At 38.5% G+C, this 27042-nt stretch overlaps 1 protein-coding gene across 1 annotated transcript; it reads right to left on the bottom strand.

The window, feature by feature from the left end:
- Positions 1 to 647: 647 nt before the first annotated feature.
- On the bottom strand, positions 648 to 22850 carry samm50l (sorting and assembly machinery component 50 homolog, like). Its single transcript, XM_073059156.1, has 15 exons — positions 22652 to 22850; positions 17430 to 17540; positions 17166 to 17267; positions 14181 to 14268; positions 9501 to 9607; positions 9278 to 9408; positions 7752 to 7839; positions 7060 to 7188; positions 6513 to 6584; positions 5347 to 5433; positions 4505 to 4575; positions 3644 to 3711; positions 2843 to 2989; positions 1309 to 1450; positions 648 to 785 (listed from the first exon to the last, which is right to left on the bottom strand). The coding sequence occupies exons 1-15, from the start codon at positions 22670 to 22672 to the stop codon at positions 740 to 742; spliced, it is 1410 nt and encodes a 469-aa protein (XP_072915257.1). The 5' UTR covers positions 22673 to 22850; the 3' UTR covers positions 648 to 739.
- Positions 22851 to 27042: the final 4192 nt, after the last annotated feature.

Below are 27042 nucleotides of genomic sequence, written 5' to 3'. Positions count from 1 at the left end.
TCTTAGAAAAGATGCGCTGGCATTGGAGAGGGTCCAGAGGAGGTTCACAAGGATGAAAGGGTTATCATATGAGGAATGTTTGATGGCTCTGCATCTGTACTTACTAGAATTCAGAAGATGGGGGGAGGGGTATCTCATTGAAACCTTTCAAATGTTTAAAGGCCTATACAGAGTAGATGTGGAAAGGATGTTTCTTCAGGATAGAGGAGTGCCATTTTAAAACGGATGTGGAGAAATTTCTTTAGCCAATGGGTGGTGAATTTGTGGAATTTGTTGCCACATGCAGCTGTGAAGGCCAGGTCATTGGGTGTATTTAAGGCAGAGATTGATAGGTTCTTGATGGGACATGGCATCAGAGGTTATGGGGAGAAGGTCGGGAACTGGGGTTGAGGAGGAGAAGAAAAAAAGAATCAGCCATGATTGAATGGCGGAGCAGACTCGATAGGCCAGATGGCCTAATTCTGCTCCTATGTCTTATGGTCTAAAAGTATACAAAAGTGTGACAGGAATATGGAATTAAAATGCACAACAGTAAGGATCTATTTCAGTGAAAAAGGGTGCTGGGCTGAAAGGCCTCATGTCCCCTATTCATTTTGTTCTCAATGGTTTTGCTTGTGAATGTTTATAGAACAAAAAAAACACCAGGGTCAAATTAGAAACAACTTTATTATAGTTTGGATAGAGTACTGATTCAACTTTAACAGTGGAAAACCTGCATATTGCATCTTCTTAAAAGGCATCACAGAAACCTTATTCCTGCTCCAAACTGGACTCCATCACATATCCTGTATAGGGTAAGAAAGAAAAGTAAGATTGCTTCACTTAAAATGTCATCTCAGTTGTGCCTTACATAAAACTATGGAAAATGGGAAGTCACAGCTAATGTGTAGTTCAGACATCTTTCAGATACTGATGAAGCTTATCATGTTTTTATTTTTCTTTTAATTTTATCTACCAGCACACATTCTTTATTCTGCAAATTAATATTTTGAGAAATAATTTTTATACATTAAATGCCACATATTTAAAAAACATAAAATTAAGAGGGTTGTGATCATCTCAGATACCTACTTAACAATAACCAGGCCAAATACATTTACTATACATATAGACAGCAATAAATTTATATGGCAATATTCAATGCAATTGATTTTTTTTAAAATATGGACTAAATGTGTGCAGCAAATAAACTTTGTCACAGCTCAACCAAGCACAAATGGAACACCTGACCAATTTGTCATCAATGAGAAACTGGCTTTGTACAAAATATTTGGCCTGCAGGACTGATAAAATGCAAGCTGTACTTGCCTATCGCCACTCTGCACCCCCATGGGAATACAATAGTTGAGTTCCAGTCTGGCGATATTTCCCAGCCTCAATACAATCCCTGCTCCATATGACCATCGAATGGATTCAGCCAACTTCTGCAGATGTGCATTGGGACCATCACCTGTAAAATATATCCAGAGAAACAAAAATGTATTTTCAATTGCTTCTTTATCAAAACAATGCAAAGACTAAATAATTTGGTATTGTTAAATATAATTCTATCTATGGAATAGGTCCTTGAAATTATAATAATCCCAACTAATTTTTATTATGGTGCACTAAAGGGAGTTATAAAGTTCATAATTCAAATTAAATTTATTATCAAAGTAAATATACATCACCAAATACAACCATGACAATCAACCAACGCGCAACAAACAACAAACCGCAAATACAAAAAGAAAAATAAAACAAAATAATAAGAATAAATAATCAGTATATATTGAGAATATGGGATGAAGAGCCCTTGAAAGTAAGTGCATAGGTTTTGGGAACCGTTCAATGTTAAGGTGAGTGGAATTGATTAAAGGGGAAATAACTGTTCCTGAATCTGCTGGTGTGAGTCCTGAGGCTCCTGAACCTGCTTCCTGATGGCAACAGCAAGAAGAAAGCATGGCTCTGTGGTGGGGAGGGCTTTACTTGTGTTGGACTTTGTTGTATCCACTACTTTTTGTAGGTTTTTCTATTCAAGAGCATTGGTGATTCCATACCAGCCCATGATGCAACCAGACAGTCTTCACTCACATCTTTAGAAGTTTGTCAAAGTTTTAGATGAGATGCCAAATCCTCACAAACTTCAAAGTAGAGGTGCTACTGTGCTTTCTTTCTAATGACACTTAGCTGCTGGACCCAAGACAGATCCTCTGAAATGAAAACACTGAGGAACTTAGAGTAGCTGACCCCCTCCACCTCTGATTCCCCCGGTGAGATCTGTTGAAGGGCCTCTGGTTTTCTCATTCTCTAATTCATAATCAGCTCTTTGGTCTTGCCGACATTGAGTGAGAGGTTGCTGTGATTTTCAGTCTCCCTCTAAATGATGATACGACCCCACCTTTGATTTGGCCAACAACATTAGTATCGTCAGCAAATTAAAAATGACATTGTAGCTGTGCTTAGCCTCTCAGTCATAAGTATAAAGTGAGTAGAGCAGGGGAATAAGTACACAGACCCCTGATCATGAGTAATCTGCTCCAAAACAATAACGATGAATCCAAATCCTAATATTGTGTGTAAATTAAATACAACTCATCCATTAATCTTTTCCAGTAAGAACAGAAATCTATATTGTATTTGCAATACAGCTCTTTAGAAAAATTGAGTCTTGTATTTGTGATATTAGAATATTTCCTTCCTCAGAAACAAATACATCCATATGTTGATCTGGTTGCTCTATGTCACAATATATAAAGGAGTGGGTTAACAAATTGCTTTAGCAATTCAGTCTGATCAAGTTTTATAATCATTTAATAGGAACAGGTGCCTGCGAAAAAAAAATAAAAATTGTCTGCCATACCATAGTTGAGATTACAAAGATTGCCAGCATTCAAAAAGAAGTGTGTTCGGAAAAGGTCTCCAAATCCTCCTTGGCCTGGACGGAAAGGCAGAGGTGTATACAAGTGCAGGCCTCCAGCCCAGTATGTTTCACCACCGAGGTAGTCCCCTTGTATGAGGAGAGGGGAGTGGAGGGGGGAAACAGAGAGAGAAAAATCACTGTTTAAATAACATACTTCGATACAGTTAAGTCTAGTTCAACTCCTGAACCTCAACAGATGTTCCCATTAAAGTTGACATAAACCTGCAATATACATGAATTTTTTTAGTAAACCCACAAACACAATCACTAATTTTTACCTTGTACATTAAAGTTGTTTGTTTTTAATTCATTTGTAACTTAGATGTCATTCTAAATAACTCAGAGATTATTTTAAATTTAGTCATTGTAATTTTAGTAATTGAATTGCCAGTATGTTGTTTTGCACTAAATGAAGTAACACTAAAATCTCATTGTACTGAGCAATGACAATATAGTTCTAATCTTTCTAAATAAAATATTTAATTTTCCATTGCCTCTATATGTCACAAATAATCACATGTGATTTAGAAGACAGATGGGCAACTTTGCTTTATTTGTATTATTTTTTTCCATTACAGTATTTTTTGGGTACCACAAATATTTTACACTGTTTTTACAACACCAAGTTTATCACTCAATATGTTGAAAGTCAATAAAACAGCCTGAACTCCAATAACTTAACTCAATTCTGCATCCCCAGATACATCCACAATTCCAGCAAATACATAACCTCACACATACCTTCACTCTGTGGTCCAATACTATACATGCTAAAGCCACGGACTGTTGTTGGTCCCCCAAGATAAAATCTGAATACAAAAATAATTTGATAAAGTCAGTAGATCTATTTAACTACTTTACCACAATCCTTCTATCGTACTGTGGACACAGTAAAGCAAAGTTCATCAATCACATCAGTCCAATGTATTTAAAAAGACTTGGATTTAATTTTTCTCTCACAAGACTCTTCATCAGGACTTGGCCCAAAATGTCATCTGTTCATTTTCCTGGATGCTACCTGACCTGCTGAGTTCTTCCAGCACTTTGTTTGTGTTGCTCTGGACTTCCAGCATCTGCGGGATCTGGTGGCTAGCTATAGTATATTGCTTTAAGTTGTCGATGATTATCATATATTGTGAACGATGAACAGCCTATCATTAACCCAAATTACGACTGATGCATATTTATATGAATCAAAAGAAGTGATTAGGAAGAAAATGAGCGGATGGTTACTCTTGCTGCTGCATCCCAAATGAAATCCAATGCCTGATGATTTATCCTTGATCAATATCTTTATACGCTCTGATTGTTTAAGGAACCTGAACTCTTGCCTTCAAACTTCATTGCACCAATTTTAAGCAATGAAGGTGTTCAACAAAATGATTCCACTAAATCCATCGACCAGGGTTGAGCTTATACAATAGATACAAACCTCTTAATCAGAATGACCTAGTAATGAAATGGACAATGAAGCATCGTGTCTAGACTTTTCACAAAGACAAACATTGAAACATCAAAGAATGAAACCAAAATGCTTCTACTAAATTCTGTTCCTTGACATTAAGTTAATTTCTTCCACAAATTCTCTTCTCAAACACTCACCTGTCAGCAATAGAAGATGGCTTGTCTCCAATTGGTACTAGAAGTCCACCCCAGAGGGAAGCTGAGAGAACCTAATCCATTAAAAATAAAACATATTGTGGTCAATATTATTTTATTATGAAATTAATTATTCTAATTTACTATTATTTAATACATATAATGAATATATTACAGAAGTAATAAAAATAAAATATATACAAAATTATATAATGTTATATGTACAGTATTAACGAATACAGCTGAATAATTATTTGGTCTTCCTTCACTCATTCAAATTGAAATTAATAAACTGCTCAATTTCCAACAATAAATTGTTACAGACTGAATTATTTTTAAAACTCAATGTTGTTCCTCTAACTATCAGTGAACAAATTTAAGTACTTAAGACGGATGTTCATAAATGTTTTCATTGGCCATCTATTTACTGTATATCTATTATTAATCAACATGTTCAGAAATTTGAAGCAAAGAAAACTACTATTGTTCAGTTGAACCAGTTACATTTTGCTACTGACTTCTAAATTTCTAAAATGTTGATTCTTACCAAGTGCAGCAACATGAACATAGAATGAGGAGAAATTTGTTTTAAAACTACATTACATTACTTGTTTGATGAATGATTATTTTAAACACTTCACACTCCATGTCTGCCTTTTAGAAAGGCGTCATTTAACAAAGATATTCATTCATAACCCATCAATATTGTCACCCCCTTGATTAATTCTACGTTGAAAGAGCATTCCCACCTCCAGTAAAAATAAATCCTGATCCAAGTTTACAATGTGAGGCAAATAAGTTATTTGTTGTAATACACAAATGATTTAACTGAAAACAATTCTCACACAATCCCACAAAAGGTTCTTGTTGAATTGGAGCTCAAAGTCCTCCTTCAAAAATTTCACATCACCTCCAGTGTAACCTGCCAGTTCCTGTTCAAAATAAACAAATGGTGAGTCATGACAAGGAAACTTATTTTACTCAGGCAAAATTAATATAGTTTTCATGCAAATACATAACAATGATATTGCTAGCATCTTTAGAAGCACCTCAACAAGCTTAGCATTTTTTTGATAAAACAAGCTTCATTCTGTACATGTTACACATCAAGAGCTAAAACGGAATTATTTTTCAACAAAACTACTCAAATTCTTTATGTTGTTATTGATTTATTTCTCTTAACAATTTACATGTAATATACAATGCAACCCAGCATAAGGACTGAGCCTGAAGTTCAGGAAGTGCTTCACCATTCAATGCAATCATGATTGAATATCTATTTCACAACGCTTTTTCTGCCTTATCCTCAAATAATTTGGAGTCTCTGGCATTGAGAAATAAATCTAACTCAACCTCATGTTTTGACAATATTACAATAGACACTCAACTCACCTTCCTATATTCTATTCTCTGTACCTCAGAGATCATCTAAAATCTTTACACACACCCAAATGTGCATTATCCCAGTATCTGTTGACTTACACTGGCTCCAAGTTTATTATGTTCCTGTTTTAACATTTTTTTGGATTTATATCTCACTTTAATTTTGCCCACCCTCGTCTCTACAATTATCTCAAGTTCTTTAAGCCTCACCAAGGTTGTGCTGATCAAACTCCTTCTCTTCCTCATCCATGATTTTAACTGCTCTACTGCTTACAGCTGTGTCTTCCACTGCCAAGATATGATCTTCTCCATCACTTCAATTTCCTTTAAAATGCTCTTTAAAACTTATTTCTTCTCTCAAACCTTTGGTCTCTGCCCAAGTATCCCCTTGCACAATAGCTTTTGATTAATTTGGTACATCAAGTTGTCATATAACTGGAAACTGTTAATGCTGTTGCTTATCTAACAACACATGCTGGTATTGGAGTAGCAATCTAATTGTCTTAGATACCACAATTAACAATGAAAGTCACAAATTTCAAATGACTAGTTAACCAAATTAACCAAAGCTAAAACTAATTATTCCTTCAGTAGTATGTAATCATTCCTAAATTCACTTGTGTTTTACCTGGTTTATCTTAAGTAAAGCTCCACGTTTGGGAATGATTGCTGAATTCCGGGTATCAACTGTCATTGAGTGCTGTAAAGAAGTAACACAATTCAATTACAATACAACATGAAAACCATACTGTATTCCTCAAAACCAAATTAGTCACAACTGCATGGATGGACTGGTCAATTATTTTAATACCACCTACAGTAAGTATATTTACTCGAGGATCACTTCAGAAGTAATTCAGTATGGAATGGTTATTTCAATATAACACAAGTTGTTTAACAGAAAAATAATTTTTAAAGCAAATTGCTTAAGTCACAAGTTGATCCGATAATTTTTAATGTAGTTCTCTTGATTCCATTGTGATACAGGTTTAGTTAAAATTTCTCTGCAGAAATGAATTCTAAATAATGTATATTCAGTTTGTAATTGTTAGTTTCTAAAATAATAAGCAGAACTATTAACATTAGAAAATGAAACTGGATTAAAGTTTTAAAAAATCTGTCAACTAAAATCATACAACTGCATCTGGCTTCTAAAAATAAAGACATTAATTTACCGAAATCGATGACTTGAGTGAATGACCACTTTCTTCCCGAACACAAAATGATGCTGTGCGAGACAGAGAGCCCAGCTCCCTCCATATTCCTTCCCATTTCAGATTATGACGGGTCTTCCACAGTGGAAACTATAAGGAATAAATAAATCAACAACACCATATTACAACTCCAGGGGGAACAACTATTCTACACTGCACTGGTTCTAAAAACCCTCTCAGTTTGCCCACATAATGGCCTATACTATCTCCAAATTTTTATGCTTAAGATCAGAGTTAGATGTATCTGAAAGAATGATTTTTTTTTCAAAACCGGGTCCAAAGTAGAAGATCAGGTGATATGTTCAGAAAATGGATTCAAATTTTCTGATAGCTCAAAGAATCCTCTTATGCACAAGCTCCATCCCAGTTTCCTCTACACTAAAATCTATCTTTTTATGGAACACTCCACAAAAGTATACAGTTACAAGCAAATGTAAAGTACATATTCTTAATAGATTCTGCCAGGATCTTCTTATCTTTGATGATTCAATCATACCATTATGTTCTCAACTAGCTGATTAGATTATTTGATGTGCTAGTAATATCAAACATGCTTCCTTACAAATACACAATAGCATTGTCACTTAATGTCAAGTAGCTTTGTTGAGATTAACAATTTAAAATGGATTAACCAAACGGTGTTTCATCCTTACATTGTATTCTGTTGAGATCCCTCTATCAGTCTCACGAAGTGAACTCCAGGGAAACTGCCCCGTCACCTTATACAAGTTAACAGAATAACTGAAGAAGAAGAATACATTTCAATCTATGATCCACTTTTCACTTACATCATGAACAATCTACAAGCCAATTTTTCAGTACCTACAGTTAAAAATAAACTCTACTCACGTAGATCCATAGACGCAAGTGCAAAGATAAATTAGCATCGAGACATTACAATCAATACTACCAAAAAGTAGTTTCACTACAAGACCAATTAAGTAAAAATTGTTCTGCAATGTTTAGTAAATACACATGGAAAAAGTTCACTGGCCAGCTTACTAGGAAAGGTGCAAATAAAAGCTTATGCCATTTCTGAGGCGCACTGAATTAACAATGAGATGATATCTGGACACAACTGTACAAAGACCAGTTTTATGTCCTTTTCATTAAAAGAAACCCCGAAACCTTAGTGGCACCTATTGATAAGTAACTGAATTTTCTAAGCCAAGATGATCATAGATTCCTGTGCCAGTCTGTGGTGATTTACTTTCTTCATCAGGCAATGGACGATTGGACTGTTCTAAATGATCAATAACTAAAATCTAAAAAATGACATTTTTTAAAAATAATTTTCAGCATTCAAGAGATTAATTGGCATTAATGACAAACCTATTGTTACACAAAAGCACTTAGATCTGACTTAACTTTCTACGCAGATTTATTTCATATCTGCATGAAAAGGGGGTAAATCCAGATTGCTTCTTTACAAGGCTAACAACGGAGCTGCATCTTTCCAACAGCAACTTCTTCATTTCTCCCTTTAATTACACGTCTACACACATCCCAAATTTATTGTTGCTTTTGCATATTACCAGCAAGCATTATTTCGAAAGCCCAACATTTATATGATTTACATTCTATAATTCCCCAGTTCTTTTTAAAATGAAATTTGGGAAGGGCTGCAAGTGCACACACTGCTGATGAAAAATTCTGTGCAAAACAAGTTTTTCTTAAAGCTAATTTTCCAAACTCTAAGTTGAACACTGTATCTAGTCCAGTAAAACCTGGATGAAAGACAGCTGTTTCATGTAGGGAGATTACTATGGCCAGCTAAATTGAATATGCTTAGATACCTCCCCTGTCAATCATGCTCGATGGCCACAATGTTACAAAAGATTAAACACGGTCTTATATACATCAATTAATGTTAGTACCCTACACTCACTGCATTTTCTGGAGAAATTACCCTGCTTTATTGGAAAATAGTTAATTTAGGTTCTATTTCCTACACTCTCTAAACAAATAATGTTTTGGCTGGAAAAAAAAAAGTGGCTGTTCTCAGTGAATCATTAACCCTGACCCACTTCAAACTTTAAAAATAAAGAGTCTGGTTTTTTTTTCCTTTTTCAACATTAATTTCTCTCTCTCTCTCAAAACAGTCAACACCTGCCAAAGCAGTAAGATCGTAATTTTCAAGGATATTTACAAGCAGAGAAGAAATGTATGACTGCATTACTTCCTGTCAAAGTTGCCAGGCTCTGGTTTAAAGTACGAAATGCCATAAGAGGTCTCCTTCGTCCCATAGGAAAACTGGAAAGTTATCTTCTCTGCTCGCCCAAACAGATTAGGTAGTTTCAAACCCAAAACCTGTTAGGAGGGGAAAAAAAATTAAAAATCCAGTAGGCAGAATTGCAGTTGCACAACCATAGTTAATACTTGTTAAATGGAGATCATCTTACCATGCTTCCTTCATTGTTCCCAACCATAGTGTTGTAGCTTCCAGTTAAACGTCTCATTTCCTTCACCTCAAAGATCACATCCAATCCATCAGCCAATGCCTCCTCTCCTTTAGAACCAACAAAATCTATTTAGAAAATAAACTAAAAGGGATGGAGCACTCAATTTATTTTAAACTTAAATCAGCAAAATGTGGAATTACTTCTAAAATCAGAACAAAACTTACACATTGATCAAACTTTTCAACAGTGTTATCTCTTGCCTCATTTTAACCAGTTTGCCTGAATAATTTCCCATGATTCAGCCAAGGAAGTGAATTAGTATTGTGCCATCAAGATTCTGTGCGCAGCCTCCCCCACCCCCCCCCCCCCCCCCCACCTCAAATTATCACAAAATACTACCTTTTATTCCAGATTTACTGCTGACAACTACCGGGTACAGATAAAAAAAAAATAAGAATACAGTATGTATGGCAGATGCTCTTTAACTTCCAGTTTATTAAATTATGGGTAGAAAGCCACAATGTTTTTCCCAGGGTAAGGCAATCTTAAACTAAAGTACATAGGTGTAAGGTGAGGGTGGAAAGATTTAAAGGAAATATGAGGGGCAACCTTTTCCACACATAGTGAGGTGGTATAAGGAACAAGCTGCAAGATAGTGGTAGTGGCAGGTCTAACTGTAATGATAAAAAAAAGCACACTTGGGCAGCACATAGACAAGAAAGGTTTAGCGGGATAGACATTAGTTTAGACAGGCATCTTGATGGACTTGAATGAGAAGATGAATGGCTATTTTTGTGCTACATAACTCTAACTTCAAGTTCCAGTTAAATTGCTGGTTGACAAATGGTCCACATCAGAGATTACCCTTGCATTCTGGCCAAGATTTATCAATCAAACTACACTGTCAGAATATACATTAACTGAGTGTCATCTCATGGTTCTTGTTGAGAAATAAGCGGCTACATTGTTCGACAGAAAATTACTACCATAAATGTCATCTTTCCTTCTCTTTCCAGTGACATGCCTGTAAAGCAGAACAGTTTCTGCTTTTATTTCAGATTACCAGGATCTGCACTTACATTGCCAGTGGCTGCTGTGACTTAATTTTTAAAAAATATCACTATAGGAACAAGTCATTGACTACAAACAGAAGTGAGTGAAATTAAATTGGAAGAGCACACAACAGAGCACGTCACACACGACTTCTGCACGCAAAACAGAATCAATCTTTATTGTTATCAATGGACCTGACAAATTTCAATCCTGCACAATAAAGACCTCTGGCCAAGATAACACCAGCTTTCAACACTCCCTCGGTTGATATCTTTCAGATAGCCTATGAAAATGTCCATTTTACTTGTTTTAACGTCTGTTTTTCATCTTAAATGTGTTTCTGCGATTGTTAGAGCCTGCAGTTTTCAGTCTGGAGATTGTTTGAGTGATCCAGCGCTTTGCTGTCTTCAGGATTCTGGGATGTGAGCACGTACATGGACCGCCTCAAGGCGAAGAAACTTCAAGGTGGATGTGAGCCGATGTTTGACTCCATTTATAACCATACAACAATTACAGCACGGAAATAGGCCATCTTGGCCCATCTAGTCCGTGCCAAACGCTTACTCTCACCTACTCCCACCGACCTGCACTCAGCCCATAACTCTCCATTCCTTTCCTGTCCATATACCCATCCAATTTTTTTTTTTAAATGACAAAATCGAACCTGCCTCTACCACTTCCACTGGAAGCTCGTTCCACACAGCTACCACTCTCTGAGTAAAGAAATTCCCCCTCGTGTTACCCCTAAACTTTTGCCCCTTAACTCGTGTCCTCTTGTGTGAATCTCCCCTACTCTCAATGGAAAAAGCCTATCCACGTCAACTCTATCTATCCCCCTCATAATTTTAAATACCTCTATCAAGTCCCACCTCAACCTTCTACACTCCAAAGAATAAAGACCTAACTTGTTCAACCTTTCTCAGTAACTTAGCTGCTGAAACCCGGGTAACATTCTAGTAAATCTCCTCTGTACTCTCTCTATTTTGTTGACATCTTTCCTATAATTCGGTGACCAGAACTGTACACAATGCTCCAAATTTGGCCTCACCAATGCCTTGTACAATTCTTACATTACATCCCAACTCCTATACTCAATGCTCTGATTTATAAAGGCCAGCATACCAAAAGCTTTCTTCACCACCCTGTCCACATGAGATTCCACCTTCAGGGAACTGTGCACCATTATTCCTAGATCACTCTGTTCTACTGCATTCCTCAATGCCCTACCATTTACCATGTATGTCTTATTTTGATTAGTCCTACCAAAATGTAGCACTTCATACTTACCAACATTAAACTCCATCTGCCATCTTTCAGCCCACTCTTCTAACTGGCCTAAATGTCTCTGCAAGTTTTGAAAACCTACTTCATTATCCACAACACCACCTATCTTAGAATCATCTGCATACTTACTAATCCAATTTACCACCCCATCATCCAGATCATTAACGTATATGACAAACAACATTGGACCTAGTACAGATCCCTGAGGCACACCACTAGTCACCGGCCTCCAACCTGACAAACAGTTATGCACCACTACTCTCTGGCATCTCCCATCCAGCCACTATTGAATCCATTTTACTACTTCAATATTAATACCCAACAATTGAACCTTCCTAACTAACCTTCCGTGTGATACCTTGTCAAAGGCCTTACTGAAGTCCATATACACAACATCCACGGCTTTACCCTCGCCAACTTTCTTAGTAACCTCTTCAAAAAAATTCAATAAGATTTGTCAAACATGACCTTCCATGCACAAATCCATGTGACTGTTCCTCATCAGGCCCTGGCTATCCAAATAATTATATATACCATCTCTAAGAATACTTTCCATTAATTACCCACCACTGACGTCAAACTTACAGGCCTATAATTGCTAAGTTTACTTTTAGAACCCTTTTTAAACAATGGAACCACATGAGCAATACGCCAATCCTCCGGCACCATCCCCGTCTCTAATGACATTTGAAATATTTCTGTCAGAGCTCTTTCTATTTCTACACTAACTTCCCTCAAGGTCCTAGGGAATATCCTGTCAGGACTCAGAGACTCATCCACTTTTATATTCTTTAAAAGCGCCAGTACTTCCTCTTCTTTAATTGTCACAGTTTCTGTAACTTCCCTACTTGTTTCCCTTACTTTATACAATTCAATATCCTTCACCTGAGTGAATACCGAAGAAAACAAATTGTTCAAAACCTCCCGCATCTCTATTGGCTCTGCACATTGCCATCTACTCTAATTCTCTAAGGGACCAATTTTATCCCTCACTATCCTTTTGCTATTAATATAACTGTAGAAACCCTTTGAATTTATTTTCACCTTACTTGCTAAAGCAACCTCGTATCTTCTTTTAGCTTTTCTAATTTCTTTCTTAAGGTTCTTTTTACATTCTTTATATTCCTGGAGCACCTCATTTACTCCATGCTGCCTATATTTATTGTAGATCTCCCTCTTTTTCCGAACCAAGTTTCCAATATCCCTTGAAAATCATGGTTCTCTCAAACTTTTAACCTTTCCTTTCAACCTAACAGGAACATAAAGATTCTGTACCCTCAAAATTTCACCTTTAAATGACCTCCATTTCTCTATTACATCCTTCCCATAAAACAAATTGTCCCAATCCACTCCTTCTAAATCCTTTCGCATCTCCTCAAAGTTAGCCTTTCCCCAATCAAAAATCTGATGTAAGCGTCCATTAATCACCAATCTAAGTGCTGAGAAAGATCGAGATATTGAGGCGAATGCAGAAGGTGAGCAAGAGTTCAGCGTTGACCGCTTCCTTTTGATCGCTGTGAGTGGCCTATTACTATTTGGCCTCCCATGGCAGGCGTGCAGACCTCTTCATATGGTGTCTCTCTCTCTTCAATGATGAAAGAGGATGTTACTGTGGTTCTGCATTATAGATTGGACTTTTGCATTTATGGAGTCGGGACTTTCTCCGACTTATGGTTTTTATATTCTGTGTTTTTTGCCCATTTCTTTCCATTCTGTTGTGTGTTGGTGGGGGGGGGGGGGCAGAGGGAGGGATCTCACTTTAATCTTGCTTTTATTCTGCATCATTCCCCATGAACCAGTCAAGAAAGTGAATGAGTGTTCTGCTCCCAGGCCCCTGCGCTAGTCTGTGATGTATACATGAATGGCCTTGGATGTTCCACATTTTAAAATTTTCCTGCCAATCTAAAGTGGTAGTGCAGTGGTGAGAACAACACTTTACAATAGTGGCAACACAGGTTCATTTCCCACTGCTGCACATAAGGAGTTTGTACGTTCTCCCCGTGACCGCGTGGATTTTCCCTGGGTGCTCCAGTTTCCTCCCCCAGTCTAAAGACATACCAGCTGGTAGGCTAATTGGTCACTGTAAATCATCCCATGATTAGGCTAGGGTTAATTTGGGAGACTGCTGGGTGGCGTGGCTCAAAGGGAAGGAAAGCTCATCTTATTCCTCCATGTCAGAATAAACTAAAGAACCACCTTGCAAGGTGACAACATTCTCTTGGACATAATCTATTACCTTATTAGACATGACATTCATTTGTGCAAATGTTCAAATATCCAGAGAATCACTATAGATCACCACTCGGTAACAGAAGACAAAAAACAGAACATTTTCAAAGTTACCTTGGGCAGTGTCAATGAGGACTTCGACGTTTCTGAAAATTCCCAGCCGAAGTAACCGCTCTCGAGCCTCATGAGATTTCTTCATCACCTTTATTTTTGAGGAAAGAAAATAGTCCACTGGTATCTTATCCGAACCCACTAGTGAAGCAAAACCTAAACCTTTATGGAGCTCAACTCAATTATGCCACCCACTAGTCAGAACTTTGATTTGCTTTGCACTCACTGAATTGGTTGGATTTGAAGGAAAAGTGAGGGGAGTGCTATAGAAGGTGGAAAAGTAAGGATCAATTGTATCAAGATGACATGTAAAGAATTGTATCGACTCAAAAAAAAACTGTAAGCTGCCTATCTGGGTGAAAAATAAATATGGCAGGTAATGTTATATTGTCAGGTCAGTTGATGACATTAGCTAACAAAAAAAAGGGGGACTGACAGAAAAGTGTAAGAAACCTCAGACAGATTAGTTTCCTTAGTCATCTTAATTTTATATGCAATTATTAAAGACACTAGATGTGATCCAATTCCACTTCAAAATTAAAATTTTTGATTTAATATGAACCAAATGAGTATGAAGTAACAGTTTTCTCTTGATTCAGAATATAAATTTTAATAGGAGTCAATAAGTTAGAAGATAATTGCAGGAGTGTACATAAGAATAGTATTGCATTTTCCCACTACTCTTAACTGTTCAATAGTCAGATAATCCCAATTTTCCTTTAAACGTTACTGCTTGGGCCATAGCCTATACCAAAAGCACAATGTTAATACTGCTGGTACCACTGTGCTACTTAAGATACGTAAACCTGAATACTAAGCTAAGCTACTGTACATAAATCTGTCAGTTTGATTCAATGGGTAACATTAACCCACAAACTTACAGGTTAAAAATTAAAGTTTCCTTCCAGAAATGTGATCACAAAAATATCTCCTAATACTACAGTGCTATGCTGATGAAGCAATGCTATCAGATAGCATCCTTTCTATTAAGGCCATGATTATTTTCAGGTAGCTGCAAAATATTCCAAGTTGCAACACTGGTATCATATATTATCTGGTCACTAGTACATTGTAAACCATCTGTTGTACTTACTGAATTATAATAGAGACTAAACAGTGACAAGGGCTTTGGATAACCCAAGGATATGAAAGTTATATTTTGATGTTTTACCATACTGTAATAGACCAATTACAGTACCGGCACACTTGCTTGTGAGCCAAGAGATCATGGGTTCAATCTCACATTGTCACAGATGCATTATTAATGCCCTTTTTACAGTGCCAAATAGAATTTAAATTATTTGAATTTTAAAATGGAGCTCATTCTTGTACCCTTTAACCAACATCATAAAATGAAGTTTCATTAGCCATTCACTGGATCTCCCCACACCATTCAAAATATCGACATCAGATGTCCTACAACTTTCATTGATATTTCATCATCTTCAAGTTACTGCACAGACAGCAATCATTTTATTCTATATTGCCTAAAAGCACATGCAAATCAGAAACACTGGTCAGTAAATTCATTAAAATATTTTGCCAGAGGATCTTTAATTTGAAGCATTTATTCAGGATTACTTTCCACTGATGCTCCCTGACCTGTTAAGTGCTTCCAGTATTTTGTGTTTTTATCATCAAAATGTTTACTACAGTCAGGAAAAAACATGGTACTTAACCCAATGCCACTTGCTCCTAATTATATATCTGGATGCAATGGGAATAGAATAGATTTTGATTAATTGGGACACATCAGGACCAGTACATTTTGGTTAAATTAAATGGCTGTCCCAATTAGCCGAGGTTTCATGGAAATAGTTAAAAAGGTGTGAAAAAAAGATGAACTACTCTTTAACTGAGTAACAAATTATGTATTTAATTGAAATACAAATTAGAACACTACCAATATTGCTACAGTACTATAAAACTGTGTATTAGTTCCTAATAGTTATTGACAGAGGAATTCATCCAGTGTACGCTGCTGTGTTCTTTTGATTGATTGTAATTAACATGATCAGCATAGACACCGAGTGCAGTTAACAGGCTGCCTTCATTGCCTTCCTGCATGAAATAGTGTCATAATCCAACAATAAAGTTCCAGCTGACGATGAGTGGCATTAGGTGGATGGCTTTTAATTTGGTAATTTATTAGACTGGTGTCAAAACTTTTCATAGCATCTTGGCAAAGGATTCAATTTTTTTAAGTCAAAATAAAAAAAAACAAAATGATCAAAAATCACTTATTTTTTTGAATCGATGTCCATTGGCCCAAATGGATAACATAACAGAAGCATGCAGAGCTGATACTATTGAAAAACTGGTCGCTTGAAGCATGGTATAGTGTCCAAAGCCACACACAAGAAGCAACTGACACTAGTTAGAAATTATTCAGCAAAAGTCTCCTTTTCCAATTAAGCGGCAGAGTAAACAAAGGGAATTCCAGCTTCCCCACCCCCTGATCCATTTTCTCCTATTAAGAGTTGTCCCAAATAAGCTGCAGCCCCCATTAACTGATAGCCAATTAACAGGAATTCTCTGTACATTATAAACCATAATTTGGTACTTCTCACCAGATAAGATGGGGTGACATTTCTCAGCAGCCACTTTATCACACAGGCTCTTAAGTCACCTTTCAATAAGATCATAGTCAATCTGTGATTCAATTCCTTATGCTCATCCTTTATCCTTACAGCAGAATAACTTTGGTTAACATAATTCCATCCATCTCCCAGTTAATAGTTATAAATGCCCCGATTACAGAAGAGAATTCCAAATATATGCCACCTTCTGACACAGAAATATTTTTGAAGACACTTTAGAGACATGGCTTTAATTTTCAATCAATATCATCTAGTCCTAGATGGGCCAACCAAAGGAAAAAACAGCTTTTCTCTACCTATTCTATCACTTCCCCTGAACATTTTGTGGTAGAGTACGTAGAGAAAAACTTATAAAGCTCAAAGTTCCAAAGTTTCCAGAAATACTTACTTCAATGAGATTTTTAGCTTTGAAAACATCAGCTATTTCATATATTAAAAGGTCATCCTTAGTTCTGCTGATTCCATCAATATGCACATGCTGAACAGTAATCTGAAATAAGAGAGAAAGATTAGTACATGACCAATGCTTCATCACAGACATCCTTTCTGCAAATGGTTACAGGGACAGAATTTGGTATTTTCACCAACTGATTCAAAAGAAGCTAACAAAATCATATCAAAATGGGCATATTTTAAGGTGGTAAATAATCACCTGTTTATTTTCCAGGACTTCCTGTTTGGTTTCAGGCTCCACTTCAACTGTTTCTGCTTCATCTATTGGAGGTGACAAATTTGGCCCCGTCACTGGGAGGGGTTCCAAGCTCTGAAAAGAATATACATTTGTTTTAAATCTGCTGTATTTTATTTGAAAGAGACATTTAATAAATATCAGCATAAAATCAGAAATCAAATTGATTCCATTGTAAGAATTATAAACAATTCTCCTACCTTGACCCCTGCTGTTCATGATTGATGAATCACAGGATCAAACCAAGTTTTTATTAAGTGATTGATAAAGAAACTCGCTGCTCAACAAAGTGACAATTTATCAAGCACGGGATGTGGGGACAAAGTATAGCATTCTTTCATCAAAATGCCTGACAAGTTCAGGCATAAAGAAGTAGATTTAAGGTTTGTTTAAAAAACTATACAAGTAGAGCAACATATATAAAGGTATAACCATTTACTCAAATATAGTAACAAACGCCAAATTGCTCCATGCCCAAAATTAGTCATAGAAAAGTAGAGTGCAGAAACAGGCCCTTCGGCCCATCTAATCCATGCCAAAACCATTTAATCTACCTACTCCCATCGACCTGTACTGGGACCATAGCTCTGTACCCCTACCATCCACATAGCTATCCAAACTTCACTTAAACATTGAAATCAAGCTCATGTGTACTACTTGTGCTGGCAGCTCATTCCATACTCTCATCAGCCTCTGGAGTGAAGAAGTTTCCCCTCATATTCCCCCTAAAATTTAATTTAGATATCTCTCTACAAGATAGCTAAATCTATACATGAAATGTAGACAAGTTAAACATAAAATAAGAATACAGAAGCTCATACTTCAATAATTTACATTTGCATGGGTAGCAACATACATGACACGCATATATTTTGTAATTCAGATACAGATTTCTCTAAAGTCCAAACAAACCAGACAACCTTCAAAATTCTTAGCTGGAAACAGGGTAAACCTGAGAAAAGTCAGGTTCAGAACACATTTCCAGGATTTAAGTTCACAGGAGCATTATTAAAAAATACTAGCCAATCAAATTGGGGGGGGGGGGGGGGGCGCATGGATGGCAAACTGCTGAGGTCATCATCACTATCTCCAAGTAAGCACACACTATACACAAATTCTCTCCCTGTGAAATAACTTATAATCAATACAAAACAATAAATTAGAGTGCATGGGATAAAACACAATATATTTATGTACAACTTAACGCTCTTAGATTAACTAAATTATTAATGGGAATCTAGAAAATAAGATGAAAAAAGTATTCTGAATCAGCACCTAGAACCTAACCCCTTAATTGCTCTGTTCGGTTTTTGGGGTGAGACAGATTTATGTCTGGGTCCGACCAAATGCCGAATACTATCCTTTGCCTCTCTCCTGGCGAGACGCTTGATCCTCCTTAGATGGAGAGATGTTGCCCCACCCACTCATGCGCAATGGCTTAATGACATTATGGCCTGCTTGGACCTCGAAAAAATTCATTATTCAGTTCTTAATTCGGATCTAAAGTTCCATAAGGTCTGGGGACCTTTTATCGAGTACTTTCATAACCTTCCTCCTGACTAGGGTTTTTTTTTCTTTTTTTTTCTTCTTTTCGGTCCCTTGCTTTCAGCTCCCTTTTTTTTTCTGGTAGTAGGCATTATTATCCTCTGTCGCTAAGTGTATTCACAGTCTGGGAGTTTGACTGTCCGGACTTATACTCTTTATACTGTGTGGTGGTTGGTCTGGAGTTGTTGTTTTTTTTCTTGTGTTGTGGGGCTTAGGGAGGACACTAAGCTCACTTGTCTTTAATTTAGGTGCTTTTTTGTTAAATTCTCTTCCTTTGTAGCACATTGTTATTGTATGCTTAATCTTGCACTGTATTAATGCTCCTCATTGGGATTTGGGGTTTTTAATTTTGTAAAATGTTTTGAAAAACTAATAAAAAAAAATTTTTTAAAAGATGAAAAAGTAAATTTCAATTTTAAGATGAGAGGGCAGTCATTTAAAACTGAGATACATAAAATTTTTTGTCATAGAGGAGTGAACCTCTGGAATTCTCTACTCCCAAGGTTGGAGAAGGTAGGATCGTTAAGATATATTTAAGAAAGTGATAAATAAACATTTTAAAAAAGGATTTTTCAATTTCTCGATTTCTGACCTTACCAATTTCCTCTTACAGATGACAAAATCTTAACAACTGCACTTGGATCAGTGATCCAGGAAAATCCTAGCCCTTTCCAATGATCCAGTTGCAATATACCATGTGGTGGTAACACTGTTAAGAATATAACAACAATTACACAGATCAGAATAACATTACAAAGCTTTAATCTTTTCTTTACCCATGTAGAAAACTTCCAATTTAACAAACATTAAATAATTCTGAGATTTAGGGATAATATTGTTTTGTCTTTCTTGTTTCCTGGTGTGGAGACAGAAGACCATTCCCATTCCCTTAGAAACAGTTGTACTTGCCAACAGAAAGATCCATTGCTTTGGTGGTAAGACATAAGAAGATTTCATGAGAGAGCAGAAATCCTTCAAAGTCCACCTGTAGAATGTTGTACTGCAGCAACAGATCATAGTGGCAATCAAACTAAATCAATATTTTCCTCCACAATGCCATTGCTACTAATGACACTATTCTTCTATCATAACAATGAAGAATAAGTAGTATTTCTGCTGAATTCACAGATACTTCATAGCTATCTATTGTAAACAAAGGAAATCTTTAAATTGGTCTCATGTGGTGACTACATCTCATCTGGCAATGGAGCACCATTCAAATCCATCTTCAGGACTGAAATAAAATACATTTAATGTATATAACCAGAGAACAATGGGAAGTCATCCTGAAGTCCTATCCTTTGTACTCCAGATACACAAATAAATGCCTACTAAGTCATTATGTTGTCTGTAGAACCTCTGTCTATATTTCTATAAATTTATTGTTTCATTTACTAAACGTGATAAAAAGAAAAAACAAAATTGTAGGATGTAGACATTACTGACAAAAACTAGTTTTCATTTTCCAGGTGAGGCACCACTTCACCTGCGAGTCAACTGGGGTGATATACTGTATCCGGTGCTCCCGATGTGGCCATTTATACATTGGGGAGACCGTTTTGCCGAACACCGGCGCTCAGTCCTCCAGCAGTGGCGGGATCTCCCTGTGGCCACACACTTCAATTCCACAGACCACTCCCACTCCGACATGTCCGTCCATGGCCTCCTCTACCGTCAAGATGAGGCCACATGCAGGTTGATGGAGCAATGCCTTATCTCCCGCCTGGGTAGCCTCCTACCTGCCGGCATGAACATCCAATTCACAGACCTCGGTTGATACCCCTGCCCCCCCCCCCTTACCCCCATCCCTATCTATTATTTTAGTCTGGTTCTCTTTCTCTCTCTTTCCCCCCCTCACTATAATCTCCCCCCAGCGCTACCTTGCTTTCTCTTTTATTTCCCATAATTCTCCACCTTACCCCAGCCCATTTTCCTCCAACCTATCACTTCCTAGCTCTCTACTTTATCCCTCCCCCCACCCCGACCATCCCACGTTACTTCACTCCCGATAAAGGGTTTCGGCCCGAAACGTCGTCACTACCTCCTCCCATAGATGCTGCCTGGCCTGCTGAGTTCTGCCAGCATTTTGTGTTTTTTTTTCCATTTTCCATCTCTCATTGCCCCTGAACCAAAGGGGTCTCTCATAGCAATCCAGTTGCTTTTTTTGGCTGTGTTTACTAATAACTTCAATTTAATTTCAAACAAATTTAACTATTTGAAATTAAACTTGACAGCTGTCAGTAGTTGTCAATATTTTAGTGATTAAAACCCAAAATTTTTTTACCTGGACCAACTGCAGTGGTAGCTATTGAGAGCTGTGATATGGCAGCATATCCCAGAAATGAAGCTTAACCTTTGATCTCTCAAAAGAACCGAATAGCGTTGCATTAAAATAAGAAAGACGGAAATATTCAGAAAGTCAGACAGCTCCTTTCATCAGAACTCTCATAGACCTTTTGTTGCTTTCCTCCCGATGGGATGAAAATTTTAACTGGAACAAGAATGTTCACCAATGCCTCTATTTCCTCCAGAGACTAAAGAAATTCAACAAGTCCCCAACAACTCTTACCAGTTTTTAATTGATGCAGCATAGACAGCATCCTGTCTTGGCATGGCAACTGTTCTGCACATTTGACCGCAAGAAAATGCAGAGCTGTGGACACATCTCAGCAGGTCACAGGAATCAGCCTCCCCTCTGTGGATTCTATCTATACTTCTTGCATCCTCAGTTAAATCACAATGATCTTGCATTTCATCATTTACCTGCAATGCACTCTTTCAATAGCTTTTACATTTTATTCTTCATTGTTATTGTTTTACCTTATTTTAGCTACGTACTGTGTAATGATCTGATCTGTTAAAACAGCATGCAAGACAAGCTTCCCCCTGTATGTTGGTACATGTGACAATAATAAACCAATACATCATTTCCTAATGAGAGCAGTGATGTGGCAGCATATTCCAAAAAGCTTAGCTCCTGATCATTCAAAAGAACTGACCAGAGTTGGATTAAAAGGAGTGCAACACAGAATAATCACATACATTCCTTCCACTATCATTGCAGAGTAGCTGTTATTTATATTATCTACAAAATGCAGTGCATTTATTTCCAAGGCTGTTTTGTCACAATTTCCCAAACTTGCTGCCACCAGCACCAACCAGAACACGGACAGCAAGATCACGGGTGCACCCTCACCTTAAAATACTATCCAAGTCATACAAAATGATGAAATGTCATTTCCCAGAATCACTCCGCCACCTCACCCCCCGCTCCGACACACTATTATCAATGGGTCTGAATCTTCGAACTCTAGCATCAAAAACTGCAGTGGCTCAAGAAATCGGTTCACCAACTGCTTCTTAAATGCAATTATCGATGGGACAGCAACAGCTAGTGCCTAAAAAGTGAATCGGTGAATACAAATTTGCTGGACATGGGGACTACATTAAAATTAATGTATTTCGCTCCTGATTTAAATAAGGAAGCTCATTCGAAGTAAGCCAGGCTGAGGCAGGTGCGAGGGGAGCGCCTAATGAAAGAGAGAACACACAGGCAGGCAGGGTACACCGACACCAGGGTAGGGGACCGCTCCCCTCAATGGCAATTCCTGCCAGGCCACTGGCCCGGGGTCATCGCTTACCCGCGCCTGCACCGTCCCCATGTTTCCCCAAGCTCCTCACTGCGCCGTCGTCTAACTCAAGGCTGATGCCCCCCGCGACGGTGCTCGGCTGAGGTCTGAGCAGATTGCCCAATGATGCCCCACCAAACCCGGTCAAACACTGGGCCAGCACGCCAAGGACGCCGCCATTTCACGTCACCTGACAGCTACTGCGCACCGCTGATTGGCTCACATCTGATAGCGTCTACGTCCGTATGCAGCCAATCAGAACGCTCGCTCCACTATCACTCATTAGTCACGCATCAGTGCTCGGTGACTGTGCTGTCCTTCTGGGGCATCTTTCCGAAAGTTTCGCAGCCTGCAGCTCAGCATGTGTGTTTTTTTGTCTTATTCCACCCTACCCCGAAAGAAAAGGATCGTTCTTTTCAAAGTTGATGTTAACTATTTCAACCACAGTCTCAGCTGTAACATTTTCTACCAAAAATTCATAAAACTACAGATGTTTGAAATCTGATCTAGACGCTAGATCCTGCATCAAGACGGAGGGAATAGGGAAAATCTGACCTGCTTTCTTCTCCCTGTGTTTACCTTTCCAACCCTCAACTGTAGATGATTCTTTCTGCAGATCATTTCATCTCATCTGGTTCCATCTACCACCTCTCAGCCCTTCTCCAACTGCTGGATCCTGGCAATCTTCTCTCTGTCATGATGCAGGGTCTCAACCCAAATTGTCGATATGCACATTTTCCATTGACAGCTATTGCCTGATCTCCTCATTTACTGCTTCTTATTGGTTCCTTTACCTTGCTCCAAACAGTTTGTCTCAACGAAGCTGCAGTTAACCTGCACTGCTTCGTGTACAGTGCAATGTATTCACTAGCTACAACAGGAGAAGAGCCCATCATTTTAACATTGGAGTGTATTGCAGTCTTCAGATATCAATGCTAAATGCAGTAATTTCAGATTTTATTTGCTATTTGCATCAGAACAGACGAAATCTCAATAAGGGGATTAACTGACTTAACAGACAGTTCCAACGATCTTATTTTAATTGCAAGTTTCAGCTGTAGATCTGAAGCAACACACACAAAATGCTGGAGAAACACAGGCCAGGTAGCATCTATGGAAAGAGTAAATAGTCGACATTTCGGGCCAAAACCCTTCTTCAGGATGGGCAAGGAAGTGGAGAAGTCGGAATAAGGGGGTGGGGGGAGGGGAAGAAGAAGTACAAGGTGGCAGGTAATAGGTGAAACCAGGAGAGGGGGGATAATGAATTGAAGAGCTGGGAAGTTGATTGGTAAAAAGATAAAGAGGTAGGAATCTGATAGGAGAGGATACAAGACCTTGACTAACATCAGGAGGAGTACCGAAGGGAGGTGATGGGCAGGTAAGGAGATAAGGTGAGAGGGGGAAATGGGAAGGGGGAATGGTGAAGGGGGGCAATTACTGGAAATTCAAGAAATCAATGTTCATGCCATCAGGTTGGAGGCTTCTTCTCCTTCCTTGAGTTTATTGCATTACTGCCATCTTCAGGATTTATTGTGCCTCATTGTCCATTCACTTGACTGCCAGTTTGGTGGCTACCCAGAAAGAACATAAGGTGTGGATCCTCCAACCTGAGTGTGGCCTCATCACAGCACTAGAGGAGGCCATGGACTGACGTGTTGGAATGAAAATGGGAAGTGGAAATAAAATGGATGGCTACCCAGAGATCCTGCTTTTCCTGGTGGCAAAGCAATCTCTCAATCTACGCCACTCCTCAGTGATATACAAGAAGCCAAGCCCATAGCACCGGATCCCAAAAGTAGCAATCCCAACTGACTCACAACTGAAGTGTCACCACACTTGGAAGGACTGATGGGGCTCTGAATAGGAGTGAGGGAGATAGTGTAGGGGTCAGTGTGGCACTTGATCCTTGCAAGGATAAGTCTGCCAGAAAAAAGCGTGATCTCCTTGTAGCCACCCATTTCAATTCCAGTTCCCACTGCAAAATGTCAGTTCATGGCCTCCTCTTCTGTTGCAATGAGGCTACACTCAGATTGGAGGAGCAACACGTTATACTCTGTTTGGGCAGCCTCCAACCTGATGGCATGAACATTGATTTCGCAAACTTCTGGTAATTGCCTCTTCACCATTCCCTATTCTTGTTTCACTCTCTTACTATATTCTCCTTACCTGCCCATCACCTCCCTCTGGAGCTGTACCCTGACCCCTTCCCCTTTGTTCCCACGGTCTTCTCTCCTCTATCAGATTACCAGCCCTTTATCTCTTTCACCAATCAACCTCAGCTCTTTACTTCACCCCCCCCCCCAGTTTCACACATCATCCCTCCCCTCCCCCACCTTCTTACTCTTGACATCTCCCCTTCGCTTCCAGTCCTAAAGAAGCATCTTGGCCCAAAACATCAACTGTTTATTCTTTTCCATAGATGCTATCAGGCCTGTTGAGGTCCTCTAGTACTCTATGTGTGTTGCTTTGGATCTTCTGCATCTGCACTTGATCTGGTATTGGGAAATGAACCTGGTCAGGTGTCAGATCTCTCAGTGGGAGACCATTTTGGAGATAGTGATCACAATTCTATCTCCTTTACCATAGCATTGGAGAGGGATAGGAACAGATAAGTTAGGAAAACATTTAATTGGAGTAAGGGGAAATATGAGGCTATCAGGCAGGAACTTGGAAGCATAAATTGGGAACAGATGTTCTCAGGTAAATGTACAGAAGAAATGTGGCAAACATTCAGGGGATATTTCCGTGGAGCTCTGCATAGATATATTCCAATGAGACAGGGAAAGGGTGGTATGGTACAGGAACTGTGGTGTACAAAGACTGTTGTAAATCTAGTCAAGAAAAGAAGAGCTTACAGAAGTGTCAATAAACTAAGTAATGATAGTGATCTGGAAGATTTTAAGGTTAGCAGGAAGGAGCTTAAGAAAGAAATTAAGAGAGTCAGAAGGGACCATGAGAAGGCCTTGGCAGACAGGATTAAGGAAAATCCCAAGGCATTGTACAAGTATGTGAAGAGCAAGAGGAAAATATGTGAGAGAATAGGACCAATCAAGTGTAACAGTGGAAAAGTATGTATGGAACCAGAGGAGATAGCAGAGGTACTTAATGAGTACTTTGCTTCAGTATTCATTACGAAAAGGATCTTGGTGATTGTAGGGATGTCTTACAGCAGACTGAAAGTTTGAGCATGTAGATATTAAGAAAGAAGCTGTAATGGAGCTTTTGGAAAGCATCAAGTTGGATAAGTCACCGGGACTGGATGAGATGTACCCCAGGCTACAGTGGGAAGTGAGGGACAAGATTGCTGAGCCACTGGCAATGATCTTTGCATCATCAATGGGGATGGGAGAGGTTCCGGAGGACTGGAGGGTTGTGGATGTTTTTCCCTTATTCAAGAAAGAAGTAGGATTAGCCCAGGAAATTATAGACCAGTGAGTTTTACTTCAGTGGTTGGTAAGCTGATGGAGAAGATCCTGAGAGGCAGAATTTATGAACATTTGGAGAGACATAATATGATTAGGAATAGTCAGCATGGCTTTGTCAAGGGCAGGTTATGCCTTAAGAGCCTAACTGAATTTTTTGAGGATGTGAGTAAACTCATTGATGAAGGAAGAGCAGTAGATGTACTGTCTATGGATTTCAGCAAGGCATTTGACAAGGTACCACATGCAAGTCTTATTGAGAAAGTAAGGAGGCATGGGATCCATGGGGACATTGCTTTGTGGATCTAGAACTGGCTTGTCCACTGAAGTCAAAGAGTGGTTATAGACGGGTCATATTCTGCATGACGGTTGGTGACCAGTGGTGTGCCTCAGGGACCTGTTCTGTGGTATGTCAAATATGATGGCAGAATATGGTATTAATGTAAGACTCTTGGCAGTGTGGAGGATCAGAGGGATCTTGGAGTCCAAGACCATAGGACTCTCAAAGCTGCTGTGCAGGTGGACTCTGTGGTTAAGAAAGCATACAATGCATTAATTGTGGGATTGAGTTTAAGAGCTGAGAGGTAATGTTACAGCTATATAGGACCCTGATCAGACCCCTCTTGGAGTACTGTGCTCACTTCTGGTCGGATTGGGAGCATGCCTTACGAAAATTGGTTGGAAGGAAGTGTAAACTATAGAAAGGAGGCAGAGGAGCTTTACAAGGTTGTTGCCTGGATTGGGGAGCATGCCTTATGAGAATAGGTTGAGTGAACTTGGCCTTTTCTCCTTGGAGCAATAGAGAATGAGAGGTGACCCAATAGAGGTGTATAGGATGATGAGGCATTGATCATGTGGATAGACAGAGGTTTTTTCGCCAGGGCTGAAATGGCTAGCACGAGAGAGCAGGTTTAAGGTGCTAGTAAGTAAGTACAGCAGAGATGTCAGGGGCAAGTTTTTTTAAAAATGCAGTGATGAGTG

The sequence above is a fragment of the Hemitrygon akajei genome, chromosome 10 (assembly GCF_048418815.1).
Source record: "Hemitrygon akajei chromosome 10, sHemAka1.3, whole genome shotgun sequence".
Classification (NCBI taxonomy): Eukaryota; Metazoa; Chordata; class Chondrichthyes; order Myliobatiformes; family Dasyatidae; genus Hemitrygon; species Hemitrygon akajei.
The sequence above is the reverse complement of the archived record's forward strand: the minus strand, read 5'-3'. Positions and strand labels throughout refer to the sequence as shown.

Excerpts from the sequence above, each read along its gene's own strand:
- samm50l (XM_073059156.1), bottom strand. The coding sequence starts at position 22,672 with ATGGGGACGGTGCAGGCGCGG. Across the intron at positions 14,269-17,165 it reads AAGCTAAAAATCTCATTGAA|GTGATGAAGAAATCTCATGA; the intron begins GTAAGTATTTCT and ends TCAAAAATAAAG. Across the intron at positions 2,990-3,643 it reads TATTGGACCACAGAGTGAAG|GGGACTACCTCGGTGGTGAA; the intron begins GTATGTGTGAGG and ends TCCTCATACAAG.